This window comes from Pristiophorus japonicus, unplaced genomic scaffold, assembly GCF_044704955.1.
Source record: "Pristiophorus japonicus isolate sPriJap1 unplaced genomic scaffold, sPriJap1.hap1 HAP1_SCAFFOLD_2061, whole genome shotgun sequence".
Lineage (NCBI taxonomy): Eukaryota > Metazoa > Chordata > Chondrichthyes > Pristiophoridae > Pristiophorus > Pristiophorus japonicus.
Window position 1 is genome coordinate 1 of NW_027251758.1, and position 22,890 is coordinate 22,890.

Genomic DNA, 22,890 nt, shown 5'->3' on the forward strand with positions numbered 1-22,890 from the left:
GAGAGTGCAGGGATTGGAACAGCTCACACCATCATTATCTTCATAGCAGTCCCTCGCACACTATAAAGCACAGGTGGAGTGGGCAGAGAAGTGGACCTTGGTCGGGTCAGACTGACTGTCGCGTTGGCGGAATGGATAAAAAAAAACTTCCCCCAGCGAGCACGTCACAGGGCTGACAATCCCAGCTTTGGTCTCAGTCAGCGAAAAGGGGCTAAGATTTTTCTAAAAGTTTAATAGTGTGAGGTCGGGGGGGGCGCGCTGGAAACAGCCGAGGTTTTGTGGAAAAGCAGCTGAGAGTTTCAGCAGCTTGGCGATTGAGTAAAGGAACTTTTACAGTGGGTGGGTGAGGGGCAGCAGGGCTGGTGGGAAAGTTCAGGGGTCAGGACTCGTGGGGAGTAGCAGGAGAGCAGGTCATGGGGAGGGGGCTGTAGCGGAGGGGGGGGGGGTCTCGTGGATGTGCCCCTAAACGACTGGAGGCCATTCAGCCCCTTGAGCTGAGTCCGCCATTCAATCAGATCATGCCTGTTCCATACCTCAACTCTGCTCACCCGCCTTAGCGCCTTGGAAACCCGCGGAAACCCAACAAAACACCATCGGCCTCAGTCTTGATGGTTCCAATTGACCCTCAGCATCCGCACCCTTCTGCAGGAGAGAGAGAGTTCGATTTGCACCTCGAGAAGACCCCCCCATCATTTTTATTTACCCACTTCTGAGGCTTCAAACCACTTGGGCCCAACCCATGTCGCCCATTTAAAATGGAGATGAGGAGGAATTTCTTCTCGCTGAGGGTTGTGAATCTGGAATCTGGAGAACTGTGGAGGCTGGGTCATTGAATATATTTCAGATGTAGATAGACAGATTTTTGAGCGATAAGGGAGTCAAGGGTTATGGGGAGCGGGCAGGGAAGTGGAGTTGAGCCCAAGATCAGATCAGCGTGATCTTACTGAATGGCGGAGCAGGCTCGAGGGGCCAAATAGCCTACTCCCGCTCCTATTTCTGATAAGAACATGAGTTCTTGCGCACGTGCTCTCTCACGCGAGAGAAGAGCGCGAGAGTGAGCGAGCGCGAGAGATTTTTTGGACACCCCGGGTGCAGTAAAGAGTTAAGGAGCGGGCAGTGAGCGGGAACCTGTGTAACCGGCTGTGGGAGAGACACAGTGAACACATTGAATGGAATGTTGTTGGTGAGCGGCTGAGAGGGTAGGGCTGCTCATTCCACACCGGGCCCGTCACCATGGGAACCACAGAGCCCACGGCGAGCAAAGTCCCCGGAAACCGAGTCATGGCACAGGGCCACACACCCGTTAAACCCAGGGACCGATCCCTGGTGCCTTGTCCGCCCTCTGGACTATTCCAACACTCTCCCGGAAAGCCTCTCACCTTCCCACCTTCCCTCCCTCCACACCTCAGCTCATCCAAAACTCTACTGCCCGCATCCTAACTCTCACTAGTTCAATCATCACTCCCTGTGCTCGCTGACCTACATTGGCTCCCGGTCTGGCAATGCCTCGATTTCAAAATTCTCATCCTTGTTTACAAATCCCTCTGTGGCCCTCGACCCTCCCTATCTCTGGAATCTCCTCCAGTCCTACAACAACTCCTCCTCTACACATACATTTCCTTGAGCACCTCTTCTACTTTACATTAAGAATGACAATATACAAACATCAACTGTTGAAATATTCATGATGGAATGGTTTATACGTTCGTTCCTGTTAGCCGAATAATGCATTCAGATTCAGCTTTTTATTCCCCAAACAGTGCCTGGGTTATCTTTTCATATGGCTCCTCCAATTCTGCCGCCCCCCCCCCCCCCACCCACCCCCCCCGCGATCGCTGTGCTCCTCCAATTCTGCCTTCCTGAGCATCACTGATTATAATTATTATATATGTGGACTTGTATTTACTCTGTACAGCCACCAGAGGGCTCATTCCCCGGAGTCCCAAGGGATCTCATAATCCCTTGGGAGCACATGTATTTAAGGAGGCTTCACAGGTTGGAGAGGCACTCTGGAGACCTGCAATAAAAGACTAAGGTCACACTTTACTTTGAGCTTACAGTGTTCAGTCTGACTCTTTCTCCATACTCAACAACTGGCGATGAGATACAGATAGTGAACCCAAGGATGCAGAGAACAGTGGGCATCCTGAAGAAATTTTCGGAGGGAGATGATTGGGAAACTTTTGTGGAGTGACTCGACCAATACTTCGTGGCCAACGAGCTAGATGGGGAAGAGAGCGTTGCCAAATGTAGAGCGATCCTCCTCACCGTCTGTGGGGCACCAACGTATGGCCTCATGAAGAATCTGCTCATTCCAGCGAAACCCACGGAGAAATCATACGACGATTTGTGCACACTGGTCCAAGAGCATTTGAACCCGAAGGAAAGTATTCTGATGGCAAGGTAACACCGGTTGTACAACTACAAAAGATCTGAAGGCCAGGAAGTGGCGAGTTATGTCGCCGCGCTGAGACGCCTTGCAGGACATTGCGAATTTGAAGGACATTTGGAGCACGTGCTCAGAGACTTTTTCGTACTTGGCATTGGCCACAAAACCATACTTCGCAAACTTTTCACTGTAGAGACCCCAGCCTTGAGTAAGGTGATAAACCAGGCGTTCATTGCCACCAGTGACAATATGAAGCAAATCTCTCAGCACACAAGTGCTGCTGCAAATACTGTGAACAAAGTGATGTTGTTTTCGAATCGTAACGTACAGAGCAGGTCACACATACCTGCAGCTACACGACCGCAGATGTCTCAGAGTCCACCATCAAGGGTGATGAATGCAAGGCCATTAACACCTTGTTGGTGCTGCGGGGGTGAAGATCATTTCCATTCATGTCAATTCAAAGGATACATTTGCATTGCAAGGGCTGTGGAACAATGGGACACCTCCAACGAGTGTGCAGGCGAGCTGCTAAGCCTGTTAAACTTGCAAACCACCACATTGCAGAGGAGGATAGATCTACGGAGGATCACTACGAACCAGAGCCTCAGATAGAGGAGGCACATTCACCACGAATTGTCCCCCGATAATGCTGAATGTTAAACTAAATGGACTCCCGGTGTCAATGGAGCTGGACACGGGCGCGAGCCAGTCCATCATGGACAAAAAGACTTTCGAAAGGTTGTGGTGCAACAAGGCCTCAAGGCCAGTCTTAACCCCAGTTCGCACGAGACGAAGAACTTACACTAAAGAACTGATTCCTGTAATCAGCAGTGCTACCGTAAAGGTCTCCTACGATGGAGTGGTGCACAAGCGATGGTCCCACGCTGCTCGGCAGGAGCTGGCTAGGAAAGGTACGCTGGAACTGGGACGACATCGGAGCACTATCGCCCACTGACGACACTTCGTGTGCCCAGGTCTTAAACAAATTTCCTTCGCTGTTCGAACCAGGCATCGGGAAATTCCAAGGAGCAAAAGTGCAGATCCACCTAGTTCCATCACAGGACCGTACATGATGAGAGAAAGGGTAGAGATCGAGCTAGACTGGCTGCAACGAGAGGGCTTCATTTCACCAATCGAGTTCAGCGAGTGGGCCAGTCCTATTGTCCCAGTCCTCAAGGGAGACGGCACCATCAGAATCTGTGGTGATTACCAAGTAACTATCAATCGTTTCTCCCTGCAGGACCAATACCCACTACCAAAAGCCGACGACCTCTTTGCAACGCTGGCGGGAGGAAAGACGTTCACGAAGCTGGATCTGACTTCAGCCTACATGACGCAGGAACTGGATGAATCATCGAAGGCCCTCACCTGCATCAACACGCACAAAGGTCTTTTTGTTTCTAACAGATGCCAGTTTGGAATCCGATCAGCGGCGGCGATATTCCAGAGAAACATGGAAAGTTTACTGAAGTCGGTCCCGCACACCGTGGACGATATCTGGGTCACAGGTTGGAACACAGTCGAGCACCTGCAGAACCTGGAGGAGGTTCTTAGTTGACTCAACCGCGAGGGGCTCAGGTTAAAACACTCAAAGTACGTTTTCCTGGCGCCTGAAGTGGAGTTCCTGGGAAGGAGGATTGCAGCGGACGTCATCAGGCCCTCCAACGCGAAGACGGAGGCAATCGAGAGCGCACCGAGGTCACAGAACGTGACGGAGCTGCGATCGTTTCTGGGACTCTTGAACTACTTTGGTAACTTCTTACCGGGTCTCAGCACAGTGTTAGAACCACTACATGTCTTACTACGAAAAGGGGGCGAATGGGTTTGGGGCAAAAGCCAAGAAAATTCCTTTGTAAAAGCAAGAAAACGGTTAGGCTCAAACAAATTGCTTGTGTTGTTTGATCCATGTAAGCGTTTGGTACTAGCATGTGATGCGTCGTCATATGGCGTCGGGTGTGTATTGCAACAAGCTAATGATTTTGGGAAACTGCAACCGGTTGCTTATGCATCCAGGAGTCTGTCTAAGTCTGAGAGAGCCTACAGCATGATTGAAAAAGAAGGGTAAAGAAAATGCATCAATATCTGTTTGGGCTAAAATTTGAATTGGAAACTGACCATAAGCCACTCATAGCCCTGTTTTCCGAGAGTAAAGGGATAAATACCAACGCATCGGCCCGCATCCAGAGATGGGCGTTCACCTTGTCCGCATACAACTACGCCATCCGCCACAGGCCAGGCACAGAAAACTGCGCCGATGCTCTCAGTAGGCTGCCATTGACCACCACGGGGTTAGAAATGGCGCAGCCCACAGATCTAGCCATGGTTATGGAAGCATTTGAGAGTGAGCAATCACCCGGCAGATCAAAACCTGGACAAGCCAGGACCCCTTATTATCTCTAGTCAAAAGCTGTGTGCTTCACGGGAGCTGGTCCAGTGTCCCAGCGGAAATGCAGGAAGAGATAAAGCCGTTCCAGCAGCGCAAAGATGAAATGTCTATACAGGCAGACTGCCTTCTGTGGGGCAATCGAGTAGTGGTCCCCAAACAGAGCAGAGACAACTTCATCAATGACCTCCACAGTACTCACCAGGCATCGTAATGATGAAAGCGATAGCCAGATCCCACGTGTGGTGGCCCGGTATCGATGCGGACTTAGAGTCCTGCGTTAACAGATGTAATACATGCTCACAGTTAAGCAATGTACCCAAGAAGGCGCCTCTAAGTTTATGGTCTTGGCCGTCCAAACTGTGGTCTAGGGTACACATCGACTATGCAGGCCCGTTCTTGGGTAAAATGTCCCTTGTGGTTGTCGACGCGTACTCCAAGTGGATTGAATGTGAGATAATGTCGGCTAGCACGTCCGCTGCCACCACTGAAAGCCTGCGGGCCATGTTTGCCACTCACGGCTTACCCGATGTCCTGGTGAGTGACAACGGGCCATGTTTCACCAGTGTTGAGTTCAAAGAATTCATGACCCATAACGGGATCAAACATGTCACATCTTCCCCGTTTAAACCAGTGTCCAATGGTCAGGCAGAGAGAGCAGTGCAAACCATCAAGCAAGGCTTGAAGAGGGTAACTGAAGGCTCACTGCAGACTCACCTATCCAGAGTCCTGTTTAGCTACCGCACGAGACCACACTCACTCACTGGGATTCCACCTGATGAACTGCTCATGAAAAGAGCACTTAAGACAAGGCTCTCGGTAGTTCAACCTGATCTACATGAACAGGTAGAGAGCAGGCAGCTTCAACAAAGTGCATACCATGATAGCTGAAATGTGTCACGCGAGATTGAAATCAATGATCCTGTATTTGTATTGAATTATGGACAAGGTCCCAAGTGGCTTCCCGGCACTGTCGTGGCCAAAGAGGGGAGCAAGGTGTTTCAGGTCAAACTTTCAAATGGACTCATTCACCGGAAACATTTGAACCAAATCAAACTCAGATTCACGGACTACCCTGAGCAACCCACCTTGGACCCTACCTTTTTTGATCCCCCAAACACACACACCAGTGGCAACCGGCACCATGGTTGACCACAAAGCAGAACCCATCATCCACAGCAGCCCTGCAGGGCCCAACACACCAGGCAGCCCAGGAAGGCCAGCTGCACAGCAGCCCAGTGAGGGCCCAACAAATGATTCAACAACACCAGCTTTCACACCGACACGACCAACCAGGGCAAGAAGGGCCCAGATCGACTCACATTGTAAATAGTTACACTATTGACTTTGGGGGGGAATGTTGTTATATATGTGGACTTGTATTTACTCTGTACAGCCACCAGAGGGCTCATTCTCCAGAGTCTCAAGGGATCCCATAATCCCTTGGGAGCACAGGTACTTAACAAGGCTTCACAGGTTGGAGAGGCACTCTGGAAACCTGCAATAAAAGACTAAGGTCACACTTTACTTTGAGCTCAGTGTTCAGTCTGACTCTTTCTCCATACTCAACAATAATCGCTCAACCATTGGCGGCCGTGCCTTCAGCTGCCTGGGTGTCAAGCTCTGGAATTCCCTCCCAAAACCACTCCGCCTCTCTCTCTCCTACTTTAAGATGCTCCTTAAAACCTCCCTCTTTGACCAAGCTTTTGCACACCTGTTCTAATATCCCGTGTGAAGCTCCTTGGGATATTTTACTACTTTACAGGTGCTATATAAATAAATTTGTTGTTGTGAATCTGTACCCCTAGTTCCGGGACTTGGTGGGAGTTAGGACTCGGGCAGCAGAGTTTTGAATGAGCTCAAGTTTATGGAGTGTGGAAGGTAGTTAAAATCATTTAAATCATTAAATGTAGCCACTTGCAGGTTAACAAGGCCATAAAAAAGCAAACCCAGCACTGGGGTCATTTGCAGAGGGACACAATTGAAAAGCAGAGAAGTTATGCTAAACTTGTATCGAACCTCGATGAAACCGCATTGCGGACATACAGATCTGGTTTCCGGATTATAAAAAGGATATTGATGCATTTACAATGATTTACAAGAATGATACCAGAACTGAGAAGTTATAACTATCAGAAAAGACTGAACAGGTCGAGGCTCTTTTCGCTAGAAAGTGGAAGACTGAGGGTTAAACCTGATAGAGATCTTTACAATAATGAAAGGGTTCGACAGGGTAGACATAGAGAAGATGTTTCCACTTGTGGGTGAGACTAGGGGCCATAAATATAAGAGTCACTAATAAATCCAATAGGGAATTTAAATGAAAGAAACACTTGGATTTATATAGCGCCTTTCACAACCACCGGACGTCTCAAAGCACTTTGCAGCCAATGAAGTACTTTTGGAGTGCAGTCACTGTTGTAATGTAGGAAACACAGCAGCCAATTTGCGCACAGCAAGCTCCCATAAACAGCAATGCGATAATGACCAGACAATCTGTTTGTGATTGTTGATTAAGGGATAAAAATTGGCCCCAGGACACCGGGGATAACTCCTCTGCTCTTCTTGAAAATCTTTTACATCCACCTGAGAGAGCAGACGGGGCCTCGGTTTAACGTCTCATCCGAAAGACGGCACCTCCGACAGTGCAGCGCTCCCCTCAGCACTGCACTGGGAGTGTCAGCCTGGATTTTGTGCTCAAGTCCCTCGAGTGGGATTTGAACCCACAACCTTCTGACCCAGAGGCGAGAGTGCTGTCCACTGAGCCACTTGTTTCAGGTGAAACTTCTTTACCCAGAGAGTGGTGAGAATGTGGAACTTGCTGCCACAGGGAGTGGTTGAGGTGAATAGTATAGATACATTTATGGGGAAGGAGAAACAATAGAATTATATTCCCGGGATGAGAGACTTCAGTTACATGGAGAGACTGGGGAAGCTGGGGTTGTTCTCTTTAGCACAGAGGTCAAGGATAGATTTTATAGAGGTGTTTAAAATCATGAAGGGTTTTGATTGAATAAATGAGGAGAAATTGCGTCCAGTGGCAGAAGGGTCGGTAACCAGAGGACACAGATTTTAGGTCATTGACAACATGAGGAAACATTTCTTTACGCAGCGAGTTGTTGTGATCTGGAACGCGCTGCCTGAAAGGGCGGTGGAAGCAGATTCAACTGTAACTTTCAAAAAGGAATTGGTTAAATACTTGACGATGACATTTTTTCACGGCCATGGGAAAAGGGCAGAAGGAGTGAGACTAATTGCATCGCTCTTTCAAAGAGCCGGCACAGGCACGATAGGCCGAATGGCCTCCTTCTGTGCTGCATCATTTTATGATTTTATGATATGTTGATGGGGTAAGATGAAGAGGGGTGAGAGGAGGCTCGTGTGGAGCATAAACCAGATGGGCCGAATGGCCTGTTCCTGGGTCTTACACACGATGCGAGTCTCAACACAAGAACATAAGAAATAGGAGGAGTCGGCCATTCGCCCCCTCGAGCCTGCTCTGCCATTTAATAAGATCATGGCTGATCTGATACTGGCCTCAGTTCCACTTCCCCGCCCGCTCCCCATAACCCTCGACTCCCTTCTCGCTCAAAAATCTGTCTATCTCCGTCTTAAATGTATTCAATGACCCAGCCTCCACAGCTCTCTGGGGCAGAGAATTCCAACGATTCACAACCCTCTGAGAAAAGAAATTCCTCCTCATCTCCATCTTAAATGGGTGACCCCTTATTCTGAAACCATGCCCCCTAGTTCTAGATTCCCCCACGAGGGGAAACATCCTCTCTGCATCTACTCTGTCGAGTCTTCTCATTATCTTATATGTCTCATTCTTCTAAACTCCAATGATTACAGGCCCAACCTGCTCAAACTATCCTCATAAGTCAACCCCTTCATCTCAGGAATCAACCTAGTGAACCTTCTCTGAACAGCCTCCAATGCAAGTGTATCCCTCCTTAAAAACAGAGACCAAAACTGAATGCAGTACTCCAGCTGTGGCCTCCCCAATACCCTGTACAATTGTAGCAGGACTTTTCTGCTTTTATACTTCATCCCCCTTGCAATAAAGGCCAACATTCCACTTGCCTTCCTGATTACTGGCTGTACCTGCATACTAACTTTGAGAGACTGGTCTTACCTTTCAGAGTACGAAGTTCGCCCTCCAGAGTCCCGATGTTGCAGGTGCAGAATTCCAGGTTTTCCAGCGCTCCGGCCCGGAGATTCCTCTCCACCGATCCCTCCGACATAGCTCTCAGGGAGTCACGGGTCTGGTAGTGCATCTCCAAGTCCCACTCCAGCTCCTGGATCCGGGAGTGCAGGAGGCCGGGCGAGGGGCCCCGGGGGAGGCGGGCCGGACCCTCTGTCTCACCGCTGTCCCCCTCCCGGGGAGAGTTGGAGCCGGCAGGGGCCGGGAGCGGGAGCCTGGGGGGCAAGGCCTCTCCCCGGCAGGACGGGGTGACGTGAGGAGGGGGCAGGGGCGCGGGGCGGGAGGGGCGCAGGGTGACTGAGGCGGGGGAGGTGCGGGCGGGGGTCCGAGGCCGGGGAGGGGCGGGCCTGGTCGACCGGCTCCTGGTCAGGGCCAGAGAGGAGCCTCTGGCCACGTCCTGCTCGGTGCTGTAGTCAGAGATGGAGAATCGCCGCCACGCCCCCCCCGGGCCGACCTCCGACCTGGGGGCCGGTAGACTGCGGCCGAACTCCTCGATCTGCTCCGACCATTTGGAGTCCAGGTCGCCCCCGGTGACAGAGCTGGCCTGGCCGGCGGGGGAGGGGCTCAGCCGGCGGGGCTCGACCCGCCCCCACGACCTTGGGCGACTTCCGGGGCCCTGCCCCCCTCCAGCCCTGGTCGTCCGGGGCGTGGCCACCGGACCGGCGGCAGCCAAGTGGGCGGAGCTGCCGGGGGTCGGCGGGGGGTCAGGGTCCGGGTGCGGCTGAGAGAGGCCGGGCCGGTGGGATTCGGCGCTGTCCAAGGGCTCGGGGGGTTCCGCCTGCCCCTCACCCTCCCCCGCCCGCCCCTCACCCTTTCGCTCCCCATTCGCCCGCGCCTCACCCTCCTCCGCCCGCGCCTCACCCGCCCGCACCCGCCCCTCCAGCCGGACGAAGCGGATGGGGAAGATCCCGACTCGGCCGTGCAGCACCCCCTGCAGCCAGCCGTCCTCCAGTGTCCCGGTGATCCGTATCCGCTCCCCTTTGGCAAAGTCCAGCTCCCCAGGCTCCATGGCCTTGAAGTCGTACGTAGCCACCCCATAGACACGCGGCTCTGCCTGCTCCCCCTCAGCCTCCTCCTCCTCCTCCTCCTCCTCTGCCTCCCCTCGCTCCTCCTCCTCCTCTCGTTCCTCCTCCTCCTCCTCCTCGTCCTCGTAGCCCTGCCCCGCACGGGGCGTCTGCAGGGGCCCCAGCAGCTCGACAAACCCCTCGGGGAAGATGCCACGCCGCCCCTCCAGCTCGCCCTCGAACCAGCCGGGCTCCGGCAGCCCCACGATGGTGATGACCTCGCCCTCGGCAAAGTCCAACTCCTCGGGCAGCTGGGCCGAGAGGCCCATCAGAGCCCGGGCCCGGCCCAGCCCGTAGTCCGGCAGCTCGCCCAGCGCCTTGCGCGATAGCTGGCGCGCCCGGGAGGATAGGCGCAGCTCCCGTGCGCAGGAGGCAGGGAAGGAGCCACGTGATCCACGGCAGGTGCGCCCATGGAGCCAGGACCCGTCCGGCGGGCCCTCCACCACCACGATGTCACCTGGAGAGAGAGAGAGAGAGAAGCAGTCAGCCAATTGGCATCCAGTATCCGAACACTAAATCTCTGCTGTATTGGAAGGTAGCAAATGTAACCCCGCTATTCAAGAAAGGAGGGAGACACAAAACAGGGGACTACAGACTAGTTAACCTGACATCAGTCGTTGGGAAAATGCTGGAATCCACTCTTAAGGACGTGATAACAGGGCACTTAGAAAATCGTAACCTGATTAGGCAGCGTTAAGATGGTCTTATGAAAGGGAAATCGTGTTTGACAAATTTATTCAGAGCTTTTTGAGGATGTAATTGGCAGGATAGATAAAGGGGAACCAGTAAATGTAGCATATTTAGATTTCCAAAAGGCATTTGATAAGCTGCTACATGAAAGATTATTACATAAGGGCTCATGGGTTTGGGGGTAATATATTGGCATGGCTAGAGGATTGGTTAACGGATAGAAAGCAGAGAATAGAGATAAACGGGTCTCTTTCAGGTCGGCAGGCTGTAATTAGCGGGGTGCTGCAAGGATCAGTGCTGGGGCCTCAGCTATTTAAGAACATAAGAAAGAGCAGGAGTAGGCCATTTGGCCCCTCGAGCCTGCTCCACCATTCACGGCTGATCTGACCATGGACTCAGCTCCATTTCCCTGTCTACAATCTATATTAATGACCTAGATGAAGGGATCGAGTGTAATGTACCCAAGTTTGCTGACAATACAAAGCTAAGTGGGACAGTAAGCTGTGAGGAGAACACAGAGTTTGCAAAGGGATATAGATAGACTTAGTGAGTGCGCAGTAAAGGTGGCAGATGAAGTTAAATGTGACGTTATTCACTTTGGTAGAAAAAATAGAAAAACAGAATACAGGTGCAACGCCCCGAATCCGGAACCCTCGGGACCGAGGCCGTTCCGCATTTTGCATTTTGCTGGATTTTGGAAAGTCTTTGACGTCATGAATCCGGAAACACCTGAGCCCAGGTTCGGATATTTCCAGATTTCGGAACGTCAGCAGGGGGGAGTTCGCCGGGTGATGAGGTCATCGGCCGGAGCCCCGCCGCCGGGAAGTGCTCGGGCGGGCCCCGCCGCCGGGGAAGTGCTCGGGCGGGCCCCGCCGCCGGGGAAGTGCTCGGGCGGGCCCCGCCGCCGGGGAAGTGCTCGGGCGGGACCCGCCTCCGGGGAAGTGCTCGGGCGGGCCCCGCCGCCGGGAAGTGCTTGGGTGGGGCCCCGTCGCCGGGGAACTGTTCTGGTGGGGCCCCGTCGCCGGGGAAGTGCTCTGGTGGGGCCCCGTCGCCGGGGAAGTGCTCTGGTGGGGCCCCGTCGCCGGGGAACTGCTCTGGTGGGGCCCCGTCGCCGGGGAAGTGCTCTGGTGGGGCCCCGTCGCCGGGGAAGTGCTCTGGTGGGGCCCCGTCGCCGGGGAACTGCTCTGGTGGGGCCCCGTCGCCGGGGAACTGCTCTGGTGGGGCCCCGTCGCCGGGGAACTGCTCTGGTGGGGCCCCGTCGCCGGGGAAGTGCTCTGGTGGGGCCCCGTCGCCGGGGAAGTGCTCTGGTGGGGCCCCGTCGCCGGGGAACTGCTCTGGTGGGGCCCCGTCGCCGGGGAAGTGCTCTGGTGGGGCCCCGTCGCCGGGGAACTGCTCTGGTGGGGCCCCGTCGCCGGGGAACTGCTCTGGTGGGGCCCCGTCGCCGGGGAAGTGCTCTGGTGGGGCCCCGTCGCCGGGGAAGTGCTCTGGTGGGGCCCCGCCGCCGGGGAACTGCTCTGGTGGCCCCATCGCGGAGGTGGTGTTCGGGCGGGCCGGTGAGGAGGCCTCGAGATAAGGGCAGTGGCGCCGAGGCGAGGCCTGAGATCGGGCGGCGACGAGGCAAAGGACAGTGAGGTGAGGCCCGAGGTCAGACAGCAGCGGGATCTCGAGGTCGGCAGGTCCGGATTGTGGACAGCCCTGCCACCAATCGGTCAAGAGTCCGGATTCCAGAACATTCTGGAATTTAGACGCTCACCCTGTATTTTTTAAATGGTGAGAAACTTGTAAATGTTGGTGTTCAGAGAGATTTGGGCAAGAAACACAGAAAGCCAGTATGCAGGTACAGCAGCAATAAGGATGGGAAATGGCATGTTGGCCTTTATTGCAAGGAGGTTGGAGTATAAGAGTAAGGACGTCTTGCTACAATTGTACAGGGCCTTGGTGAGACCACACCTGGAGTACTGTGCACAGTTTTGGTCTCCTTATCTGAGGAAGGATATACTTGCCTTGGAGGCGGTGCAACGGAGGTTCACCTAGATTGATTCCTGGGATGAGAGGGCTATCCTATGAGGAGAGATTGTGTAGATTGGGCCTATACTCTCTACAGTTCAGAAGAATGAGAGGTGATCTCATTGAAACATACAAGATTCTGAGGGGGATTGACAGGGTAGATGCAGGGAGGATGTTTCCCCAGGCTGGCGAGTCCAGAACCAGGGCTTACAGTCTCAGGTTAAGGGGCCGACCATTTAGGACTGAGATGAGGAGGAATTCCTTCACTCAGAGGGTGGTGAATCTTCGGAATTCTCTGCCCCAGAGGGCTGTGGATGCTGAGTCTCTGAATATATTTAAGGCTGAGGTTGATAGATTTTTGGAGTCTAGGGGAATCGAGGGATATGGGGATCGGGCGGGAAAGTGGAGTTGAGGTCGATGATAAGCCATGATTTTGTTGAATGGGCTGTATGGCTGACTCCTGTTCCTATTTCTTATGTTCTTATGCTCCCTTATCTCCGTCTCCCTCCCCACGACCTTCCTCTGCAGCTCAGCCGGAGGTATCGACAGCCATGGCTCAGTGGGTTGTACTCTCGCCCAAGTCAGAAGTTCGTGGACTCGAGTCCCACTCCAGAGACTTGGGCACAAAAATCTAGGCTGACACTCCCAGTGCATTGCTGAGGGAGCACCGCACTGTCGGGGGGGGGTGGTACTGAGCAGGCACCGCACCTTCCGGGGGGAGGCGGCATCGAGCGGGCGATGTGCCGCCGGGGGGGGGGGGGGGGTGGCACAGAGCGGGCAGCATACCACCGGGGGGGGGCGGCATCGAGCGAGCGCCGTGCCTTCGCAGGGGCGGTGCTGATGGAGCTCCATTAAACGTTAAACTAAGGTCCCGTCTGCTCTAAAAGATCCCGTGGCACTATTTCGAAGAAGAGCAGTTCTCCCCGGTCTCCTGGGGACAATGTTTATCCCTAAATCAACATCACTAAAACTGATGCTCTGGTCATTATCACATTGCCGTGCGCAAATTGCCGCAGTTCCCTACATTACAACAACTTGCCAGTAACGTAGCAAAACACCCCAAGACATTTCACAGGAGCGTTGTAAAATTTGACACGAGCCACATAAGGAGATAGGAGGACAGGTGACCAAAACCTTGGTCAAAGAGGTAGGTTTTAAGTTACACAATATTTACAATATAGACACAGGCCATTCAGTCCAACAGGTCCATGCCGGTGTTTATGATCCACACGAGCCTCCTCCTACCCCTCTTCATCTCACCCCATCACATATCCTTCTAAAGGAGTGTCTTAAAGGAGGAGAGAGAGGTAGTGAGACAGAGAGGTTTAGGGAGGGAATTCCAGAGCTTGGGGGCCAGGCAACAGAAGACACGGCCACCGATGGTGGGGCGATTATAATCGGGGATGCACAAAAGACCAGAATTGGAGGAGCGCAGAGACCTCGGGGGGGTTACAACTGTGACTACACTTCGAAAAGTGCTTCATTGGCTGTAAAGCGCTTTGGGATGTCCTGAAGTGTGAAAGGTACTATCCTTTCTCTACAGTCTCTCTGTATCCAACTGGCTCATAAATGTCCTTCAGGGAAGGGAACCAATTACCCCGGCCTACATGACTCTGACACACACAAAGCGGAGCTCACTGAGGACAGGGCGCCCTCTGCTGTCGCTGACCTGCAACCACCTCCCATTGTCGACAGATACATTCACATTTAAGCCGGGCTGGGGAGTCTCGAACTAGGGGGCACAGTCTCAGGATAAGGGGTCAGCCAATTAAGTAAGAAAGCAAGAAAGCAAGAAAGAAAGAAAGAAAGAAAGAAAGAAAGAAAGAAAGGAAGAAAGCCAGAAAGACTGGGATTTATATAGCGCCTTTTACGACCACCGGACATCTCAAAGTGCTTCACAGCTGATGAAGTACTTTTGAAGTGTAGTCACTGTTGTAATGTGGGAAACACGGCAGCCAAATTGCGGACAGCAAGTTCCCACAAACAGCAATGTGATAATGACCAGTTAATCTGTTTTTTTAATGTTGATTGAGGGATAAATATTGGCCCAGGACACTGGGGATAACTCTCCTGCTCTTCTTCAAAATAGTGCCGTGGAATCTTTTATATCCACCTGAGAGAGCAGACGGGGCCTCGGTTTAACGTCTCATCTGAAAGACGGCACCTCTGACAGTGAGGCGCTCCCTCAGTACTGTCCTTGCGACAGTGAGGTGCTCCCCCAGTACTGCCCCTCTGACAGTGCGGCGCTCCCTCAGTACTGCCCCTCCGACAGTACGGCGCTCCCTCAGTACTGCCCCTCCGACAGTGCGGCGCTCCCTCAGTACTGCCCCTCCGACAGTGCGGCGCTCCCTCAGTACTGCCCCTCCGACAGTGCGGCGCTCCCTCAGTACTGCCCCTCCGACAGTGCGGCGCTCTCTCAGTACTGCCCCTCCGACGGTGCGGCACTCCCTCAGTACTGTCCCTGCGACAGTGCTGCGCTCCCTCAGTACTGCCCCTCCGACAGTGCAGCGCTCCCTCAGTACTGTCCCTCCGACAGTGCAGTGCTCCCTCAGTACTGTCCCTGCGACAGTGCAGTGCTCCCTCAGTACTGTCCCTGCGACAGTGCAGTGCTCCCTCAGTACTGCCCCTCCGACAGTGTGGCGCTCCCTCAGCACTGCACTGGGAGTGTCAACCTGGATTTTTGTGCTCAAGTCCCTGGAATGGAACTTGAACCCACAACCTTCTGACTCAGGAGCAAGTGTGCTACCCACGGAGCCACGGCTGACACTGCACACACACGCATACCCTCACGCATTGTAACCAAAGTACCCTTTAAGGTGTGCAGCGATCGAGGAGACCTGCGCACTGGCTCGTCGGCTTTTAAATGCAAAAACCGTGCGTGCGCAGATTTATGAATAGGGCGCCTAGCTGTCGGAGGGGCAGTACTGAGGGAGCGCCGCACTGTCGGAGGGGCAGTACTGAGGGAGCGCCGCACTGTCGGAGGGGCAGTACTGAGGGAGCGCCGCACTGTCGGAGGGGCAGTACTGAGGGAGCGCCGCACTGTCGGAGGGGCAGTACTGAGGGAGCACCGCACTGCCGGAAGGGCCCGTCTTTTGGATGAGGCATTAAACCGAGGCCCCGTCTGTCCTCTCAGGTGGACGTAAAAGATCCCACGGCACTATTTCGAAGAAGAACAGGGGAGTTATCCCCGGTGCCCGGAGCCAATATTTATCCCTCAATCAACATCACTACAACAGATGATCTGGTCATTATCACATTGCTGGTTGTAGGAGCTTGCTGTGCCGCGTTTCCCACATTACAACAGTGACTACACTCCAAAAGTACTGCATTGGCTGTAAAGCGTTTTGCGACATCCGATGGTCGTGAAAGGCGCTATATAAATGCAAGTCTTTCTTTTGTTCTCGCGGGTGTGCGTGCACGTGTAGGTGACATGTGAATGTGTGTTTGCGTGCGTGAGAGTGCGAGAGTAGCAGGGTAAGGAGGGTCTAACTGTTGGGTGGAGAATTATGAAAGGTGTTCGAGAGGCTGAATTGTGCAAGGTAAGTTTCACTGGGCAGTGCGTCCATGATGGGTGGTTTAAGGCAGAATTAGCGCTGGAGGCAGAAAGGGGTAGGAGAGAAGCTGCTTTGCAAAGCGAAGGGTCCGTACAATCTCGAATCCATTATGACACTGGAGGAAAGAGAAAATGGGATTGAGATCTGATTGAGAGGCAGACCAGGTTTGAGGTGTATAAAATTATGAGGGGTCTGGATGGAGTGGATAGGACGGACTTATTTCCTTTCACAGAGGGGTCAACAACCAGGGGGCATAGATTTAAGATAATTGGAGGGAAGTTTAGAGGGGATTTGAGGGGAAATTTCTTCACCCAAAGGGCGGTGGGGGTCTGGAACTCACTGCCTGAAAGGGTGGTAGAGGCAGAAACCCTCACCACATTTAAAAAGTACTTGCATGTGCACCTGAAGTGCCGTAACCTACAGGGCTACGGACCTAGGGCTGGAAAGTGGGACTAGACTGGATAGCTCTTGGTCGGCCGGCGCGGACATGATGGGCCGAATGGCCTCCTCCTGTGCTGTGAATTTCTATGACTCTATGGCCTCCTCCCACTCCTGTGCTCCTGGAATGAGGGCTGAATGAGATGGACACATCCTGCTCCAATTACCCTTTGCCCTCTCACCCACTGACCCCCGAGACACACTTGGCACTGACCCCACCCGCGTGGCAGATGGTCAGCGCGGCTGTGATACAGAAAGAGTTAGTGGGAGGAAGAATGGAGCGCTTCAAGCATTGGCTCCTCACGTGGGAGGTCAGCACCTGACCTTTGAGTGTATGCATGTGATCCGCACAGACGGAGATCGGGGGGGGGCTGCTAAAGCCGGGGGCGGGGCACAATGGGGTCTGTGTCCGAGAGCATTCATAAAAAGACACAAAGTCCTTTCAAACACAAGACAGTGTGGAATGGGACTTCAGTTAGACATTCAACATTGAACAGAAACCACAATCAGAGGGCGATGAAAGGACTCGCAGAAATCTCCCGACATTGTCTTACGGGACACGCAGCCGTGAATCACGCCGACACGCGTCACCGCACGGGATGCCGTGACGCTCATATCCCGCTCCGACTCCCCATGTCCGCAGAGGAAAGATGCAGGGGGTCCATTCTTCGTCTCAGTGGGCAGCGCGCGAGCCTCTGAGTCAGAAGGTCGTGGATTCGAGTCACACTCCAGAGATTCAAGCGTAAAATCCAGGCTGATTCTCCCAGCGCAGCGCTGAGGGAGCGCCGCACCGTCGGAGGGGCAGCGCTGAGGGAGTGCCGCACCGTCGGAGGGGCAGCGCTGAGGGGCCTTCTGATGGATGAGATGTTGAACCGAGCCTCCATCTGCCTGCTCAGATGGATGTAAACGATCCCACAGTGGTCTAGCCAATATTTATTCCTCAACCAACATCCTGATTATAATCGCTCCACCATTGGCGGCCGTGCCTTCAGCTGCCTGGGCCCCAAGCTCTGAAATTCTCTCCCTAAACCTCTCCACCTCTCTCTCCTCAAAACCTGTCCTAATATCTTATGTGTTTGTGTGTCAAACTCTGTCTGGTAATGCTGCTGTGAACCACTTTGGGACGCAAGGCGCTATACAAGTGCAAGCTGCTGTTGTAGCCACAGATACACACACGACAATGGTCACCGCGAAGCTCCACGCGGGCGCGGCGCTCCGTAACTGGCCCGTGTTGCAACACTCACCGCGTTTGAGGGACAGATCGCTGCCGACCGTGGCATTGAAGTCGTTGGTGCAAACGCACAGAGTCTCGCCCAGCTTGGTGTTGGGGACCGACACGGGCTCCACAAAGCTGCTGGGGAACTGACCTGTGGGGAGAGAGAGAGTGAGAGAGAGAGAGAGAGAGAGAGAGAGAGAGAGAGAGTGAGAGTGAGAGTGAGAGAGAGAGAGAGAGAGAGAGAGAGAGAGAGAGAGAGAGAGAGAGAGTGAGAGAGAGTGAGAGAGAGAGAGAGAGTGAGAGAGAGTGAGAGAGAGTGAGAGAGAGTGAGAGAGAGTGAGAGAGAGTCCAACCCACCCCCCACAGAGCGCGAGCCAGCGCGGCCCCGAGACAGAAATAGTTAGCAGGAGGAAGCATGGAGCACTTCGAGCTTTGGCTCCTGCCCTCGTCTCCACGTCAATGCGGGAGGTGAGCACCAGACCTTGGAATGTGTGCACGTGATCGCCACAGGCAGAGATCGGGGGTTGGGGGGGGGGGGCACAATGGGGTCTGTGTCCGAGAGCCAGAGGTCCGCAGTTACGTTGGGGAGCAGAAAGAGCTCCCCCCTTCCCCCCCCCCCCCCCAATCGCCAAGCTGCCCCTCGAGGTATGACTCACCACTGTACCCCACCTTTCGCCCCCTTTCTCAGCCCAAGAGCACGTGAATTAGGAGCAAGAGTCGCAGCCATTCGGCCCCTTGAGCCTGCTCCACCATTCAATATCATGGCCGATCTTCTACCTCAACTCCACTTTCCTGCCGATCCCCATATCCCTCGTTTCCCTTAATATCCAAAAATCGATCGATCTCTAACTTGATTATACTGAATGACTGAGCCTTCACAGCTCTCTGGGGCAGAGAAATCCAAAGATTCACCACCCTCTGAGGGTTGTAAATCTGTGGAATTCTCTGCCCCAGAGAGCTGTGGTGGCTGGTTCATTGAATATATTTAAGGCGGAGATAGACGGATTTTTGAGCGATAAGGGAGTGAGGAGTTATGGGGAATGGGCAGGGAAGTGGAGTTGAGGTAGAAGATCAGCCAGCAGAAGAAGTGGCCCTAGAAATAGTAGATGCATTGGTGGTCATTTTTCAACATTCCATGGACTTGAATCAGTTCCTATGGATTGGAGAGTAGCTAATGTAACCCCACTTTTTAAAAAAAGAAGGGAGAGGGAAAACAGGGAATTATAGACTGGTTAGCCTGACATCGGTAGTGGGGAAAATGCTGGTATCAATTATTAAAGATGTAATAGCAGCGCATTTGGAAAGCAGTGACAGGATCGGTCCAAGTCAGCATGCATTTATGAAAGGGGGTGTGGAGATTGCCATGCTGAAGACTGGCAAACAGGGCATCGAGCTGGGAACTGGGCAAGGCCAACAACCGATCCTGGAGCCACTGACTCCCAGCCCTAACCTGGAGACCCACGAGGTTCACGGGAGCGGAACGGAGACAGACCCCCACAGCCGTGTCGACCCACCTAGATAACTGGGGGCTCACTGGCTCGGCCACTTCACTCTGTATCTAACCCGTGCTGTACCTGCCCTGGGAGTGTTTGATGGGACAGTGTAGAGGGAGCTTTACTCTGTATCTAACCCCGTGCTGTACCTGCCCTGGGAGTGTTTGATGGGACAGTATAGAGGGAGCTTTACTCTGTATCTAACCCCGTGCTGTACCTGCCCTGGGAGTGTTTGATGGGACAGTGTAGAGGGAGCTTTACTCTGTATCTAACCCCGTGCTGTACCTGCCCTGGGAGTGTTTGATGGGACAGTGTAGAGGGAGTGGGTCTGCTTAACTCCTCGCGTGACACACACCACCAGATCCCCAGTTACTCTTGATTACTCCAGCTTTTGCACATGGCAATCCGAGACCCTGCCACTAGGAGGTGCAAGAGGGGGAGTCCGGACCTGAATCTCTTGCCACTGGAACTGGGTGTTTGGGCTGGGGGTCAAATGATCAAAGTCTCCCCGAGCCGGCGATTGGGTTCCTCTCATTCCGTGGCACCTGGTGTTAGGGGCGGGGTCACGGCCCATTGGGGGGGGGGGGTGGGGGTGGGGGGTGGCGGAACGAATATCCGCATCTCTTGGGCAAGGACACCCCGGGATGTGGTGCAAAGGCGGGTAAATGTTCCAGTTGGGATCAAATCAAAGAACTAGCTCGAGGGAGCGAATGGCAGGGGAGGCCAGAGGTCGGGGCGGAGCGGAGCAGAGTGAGGGAGGCCGGATTGCCCCGCCCGGGCCGGACAGTCCACTTACCCGTGACTCCGTCCTTCTTCCCCAGCAGCCAAAACTCGTCGAGCACGCTCAGGACCTCGATGACATCGCCCCCGAAGACCGGCAACTCCTCGGACACGCTAGGGCGGAACTCAAAGATGGCGCGCACCAGCGATCCCGCCTCCATCCTGCCCTGCAACAAGGAACAGCCAACGTCACACACACGACCAACGGCAGCTTGCCAAACCCAGGCTCCTCCGCACCTGGCACTCCCTCCAGTATCGAAGATTCAACGGCGCCCAAAACTGAACCAATATTCAAAATGAGATTCTATAAAGACTGAGGCCGGAGGGAGATTAGGGGAATCGAGGGATATGGGAATCGGGCGGGAAAGTGGAAGTGAGGTCGAACATAACATAAGAACATAATAGGAGCAGGAGTCAGTTATTTGGCCCCTCGAGCCTGCTCTGCCATTCAATAAGATCATGGCTGATCTGATCTTGGCCTCAGCTCCACTTGCCTGCCCGCTCCCCATAACCCTTCACTCCCTTATCGCTCAAAAATCTGTCCATCTCCATCTTAAATAAATTCAATGACCCAGCCTCCACAGATTTGCAACCCTCAGAAGAAATTCCTCCTCATCTCAGTTCTAAATGGGCGACCCGTTATACTTAAACTATGCCCCTAGTTCTAGATTCCCCCACGAGTGGAAATATCCTCTCAGCACCTACCTTGTCAAGCCCCCTTAGTATCTTATATGTCTCAATAAGATCACCTCTCATTCTTCTAAACTCTAATGAGTACAGGTCCAACCTGCTCAACCTTTCTTCATAAGACAACCTCTTCATCTTATACCCTGTACAGTTGTAGAAGGACTTCTCTGCTTTTATACTCCATCCCCATTGCAATGAAGACCACCATTCCATTTGCCATCCTGATTACTTGCTGTACCTGCATACTCACTTTTTTGTGTTTCATGCACAAGGACCCCCAGGTCCCTCTGTACTGAAGCATTTTGTAGTTTCTCTCTATTTAAATAATAATTTGCTTTTTATTTTTCCTGCCAAGATGAATAACCTCACACTTTCCCACATTATACTCCATCTGTCAAATGTTTGCCCACTCACTTAGCCTGTTTATTTCCCTTTGCAGATTTTTTGTATCCTCACAATTTGCTTTCCCATCCATCTTTGTATCATCAGCAAACTTGGCTACATTACACTCGATCCCTTCATCCAAGTCATTAATATAGATTGTAAATAGTTGAGGACCCAGCACCAATCCCGGCGGCAACTCACTAGTTACTGTTTGCCAATCGGAAAATGACCCATTTACCCCAACTCTCTGTTTTCTGATAGCATGGATAGAGGATTGGCTAACTAATATATTACCCCCAACCCCGTGAGCTTTTATCTTGCTTGTGCAGTAACCTTTTATGTGGCACCTTATCGAATGCCTTCTGAGAATCCAAATACACCACATCTACTGGTTCCCCCTTATCCACCCTGCTTGTTACATCCTCAAAGAGCTCCAGCAAATTTGTCAAACATGATTTCCTTTTCATAAAACCATGCTGACTGTGCTTGACTATTATACTTTTCCAAATGTTGCTTCCTTAATAATGGATTCCAGCATTTTATCAACCACAGATGTCAGCTAACTGATCTATAGTTTCCTGCTTTCTGTCTGCCTCCTTTTTTTTTTTTTTAAATAGGGGCGTTACATTTGCAGTTTTCCAATCTGCTGGGACCTCTCCAGAATCCATGAAATTTTGGTAGATTACAAACAATGCATCCACTATCTCTGCAGCCACTTCTTTTACGACCCTAGGATGCAGGCCATCAGGTCCAGGGGACTTGTCCGCCTTTAGTCCCGTTATTTTACCAAGTACTTTTTCTTTAGTGATAGTGACTCCTCCCTCCCTATAGCCTCTTTATTATCCCCTATTGGGATGTTTTTAGTGTCTTCTACCGTGAAGACGGATACAAAATATTTGTTCAAAGTCTCTGCCATTTCCCTGTTCCCCCATTATTAATTTCCCAGTCTCATCCTCTAAGGGACCAACATTTACTTTAGCTACTCTCTTCCTTTTTGTATACCTGTAGAAATTCTTACGATCTGTTTTTCTATTTCGTGCTAGTTTACTTTCATAATCTATCTTCCCTCTCTTTATAATTTTTTTAGTCGTCCTTTGCTGATTTTTAAAAATTTCCCAATCCTCTGGCCTCCCACTAATTTTGGCAACATTGTATGCCATTGTTTTTCCAATTTTATACCATCCTTTACTTCCTTAGTTAGCCACGGATGGTTATCCCTTCTATTACAGTCTTTCCTTCTCACTGGAATATATTTTTGTTGAGAGTTATGAAATATCTCTTTAAATGTTTGCCACTGCTCATCAACCATCCCACTCTTTAATCTATTTCCCCAGTCCACTTTAGCCAACTCTGCCCTCATACTTTTGTAGTCTCCTTTATTTAAGCTTAGGACACTGGTTTGAGATCCAACTTTCTCACCCTCCAACTTAATTTGTAATTCAACCATGTGCGATCACTCTTTCCTAGAGGATCATTTACTATGAGATAATTTATTAATCCTGCCTCATTGCACAGTACCAGATCGAAGATAGCCTGCTCCCTGGTTGATTCCACAACGTACTGTTCAACAAAAGCATTTCTGATGCACTCTATGAACT

At 52.5% G+C, this 22,890-nt stretch overlaps 1 protein-coding gene across 1 annotated transcript; it reads right to left on the bottom strand.

The window, feature by feature from the left end:
- Positions 1 to 2,537: 2,537 nt before the first annotated feature.
- On the bottom strand, positions 2,538 to 20,385 carry LOC139244125 (dynamin-binding protein-like; the record flags this gene model as incomplete). The annotated part of the gene is made up of 4 exons (XM_070870999.1): positions 20,238 to 20,385; positions 17,977 to 18,099; positions 8,892 to 10,500; positions 2,538 to 2,678 (listed from the first exon to the last, which is right to left on the bottom strand). Coding segments are annotated over exons 1-4 (2,018 nt in total), but the record flags the coding sequence as incomplete, so codon positions are not given.
- Between the last annotated feature and the right edge of the window lie 2,505 nt (positions 20,386 to 22,890).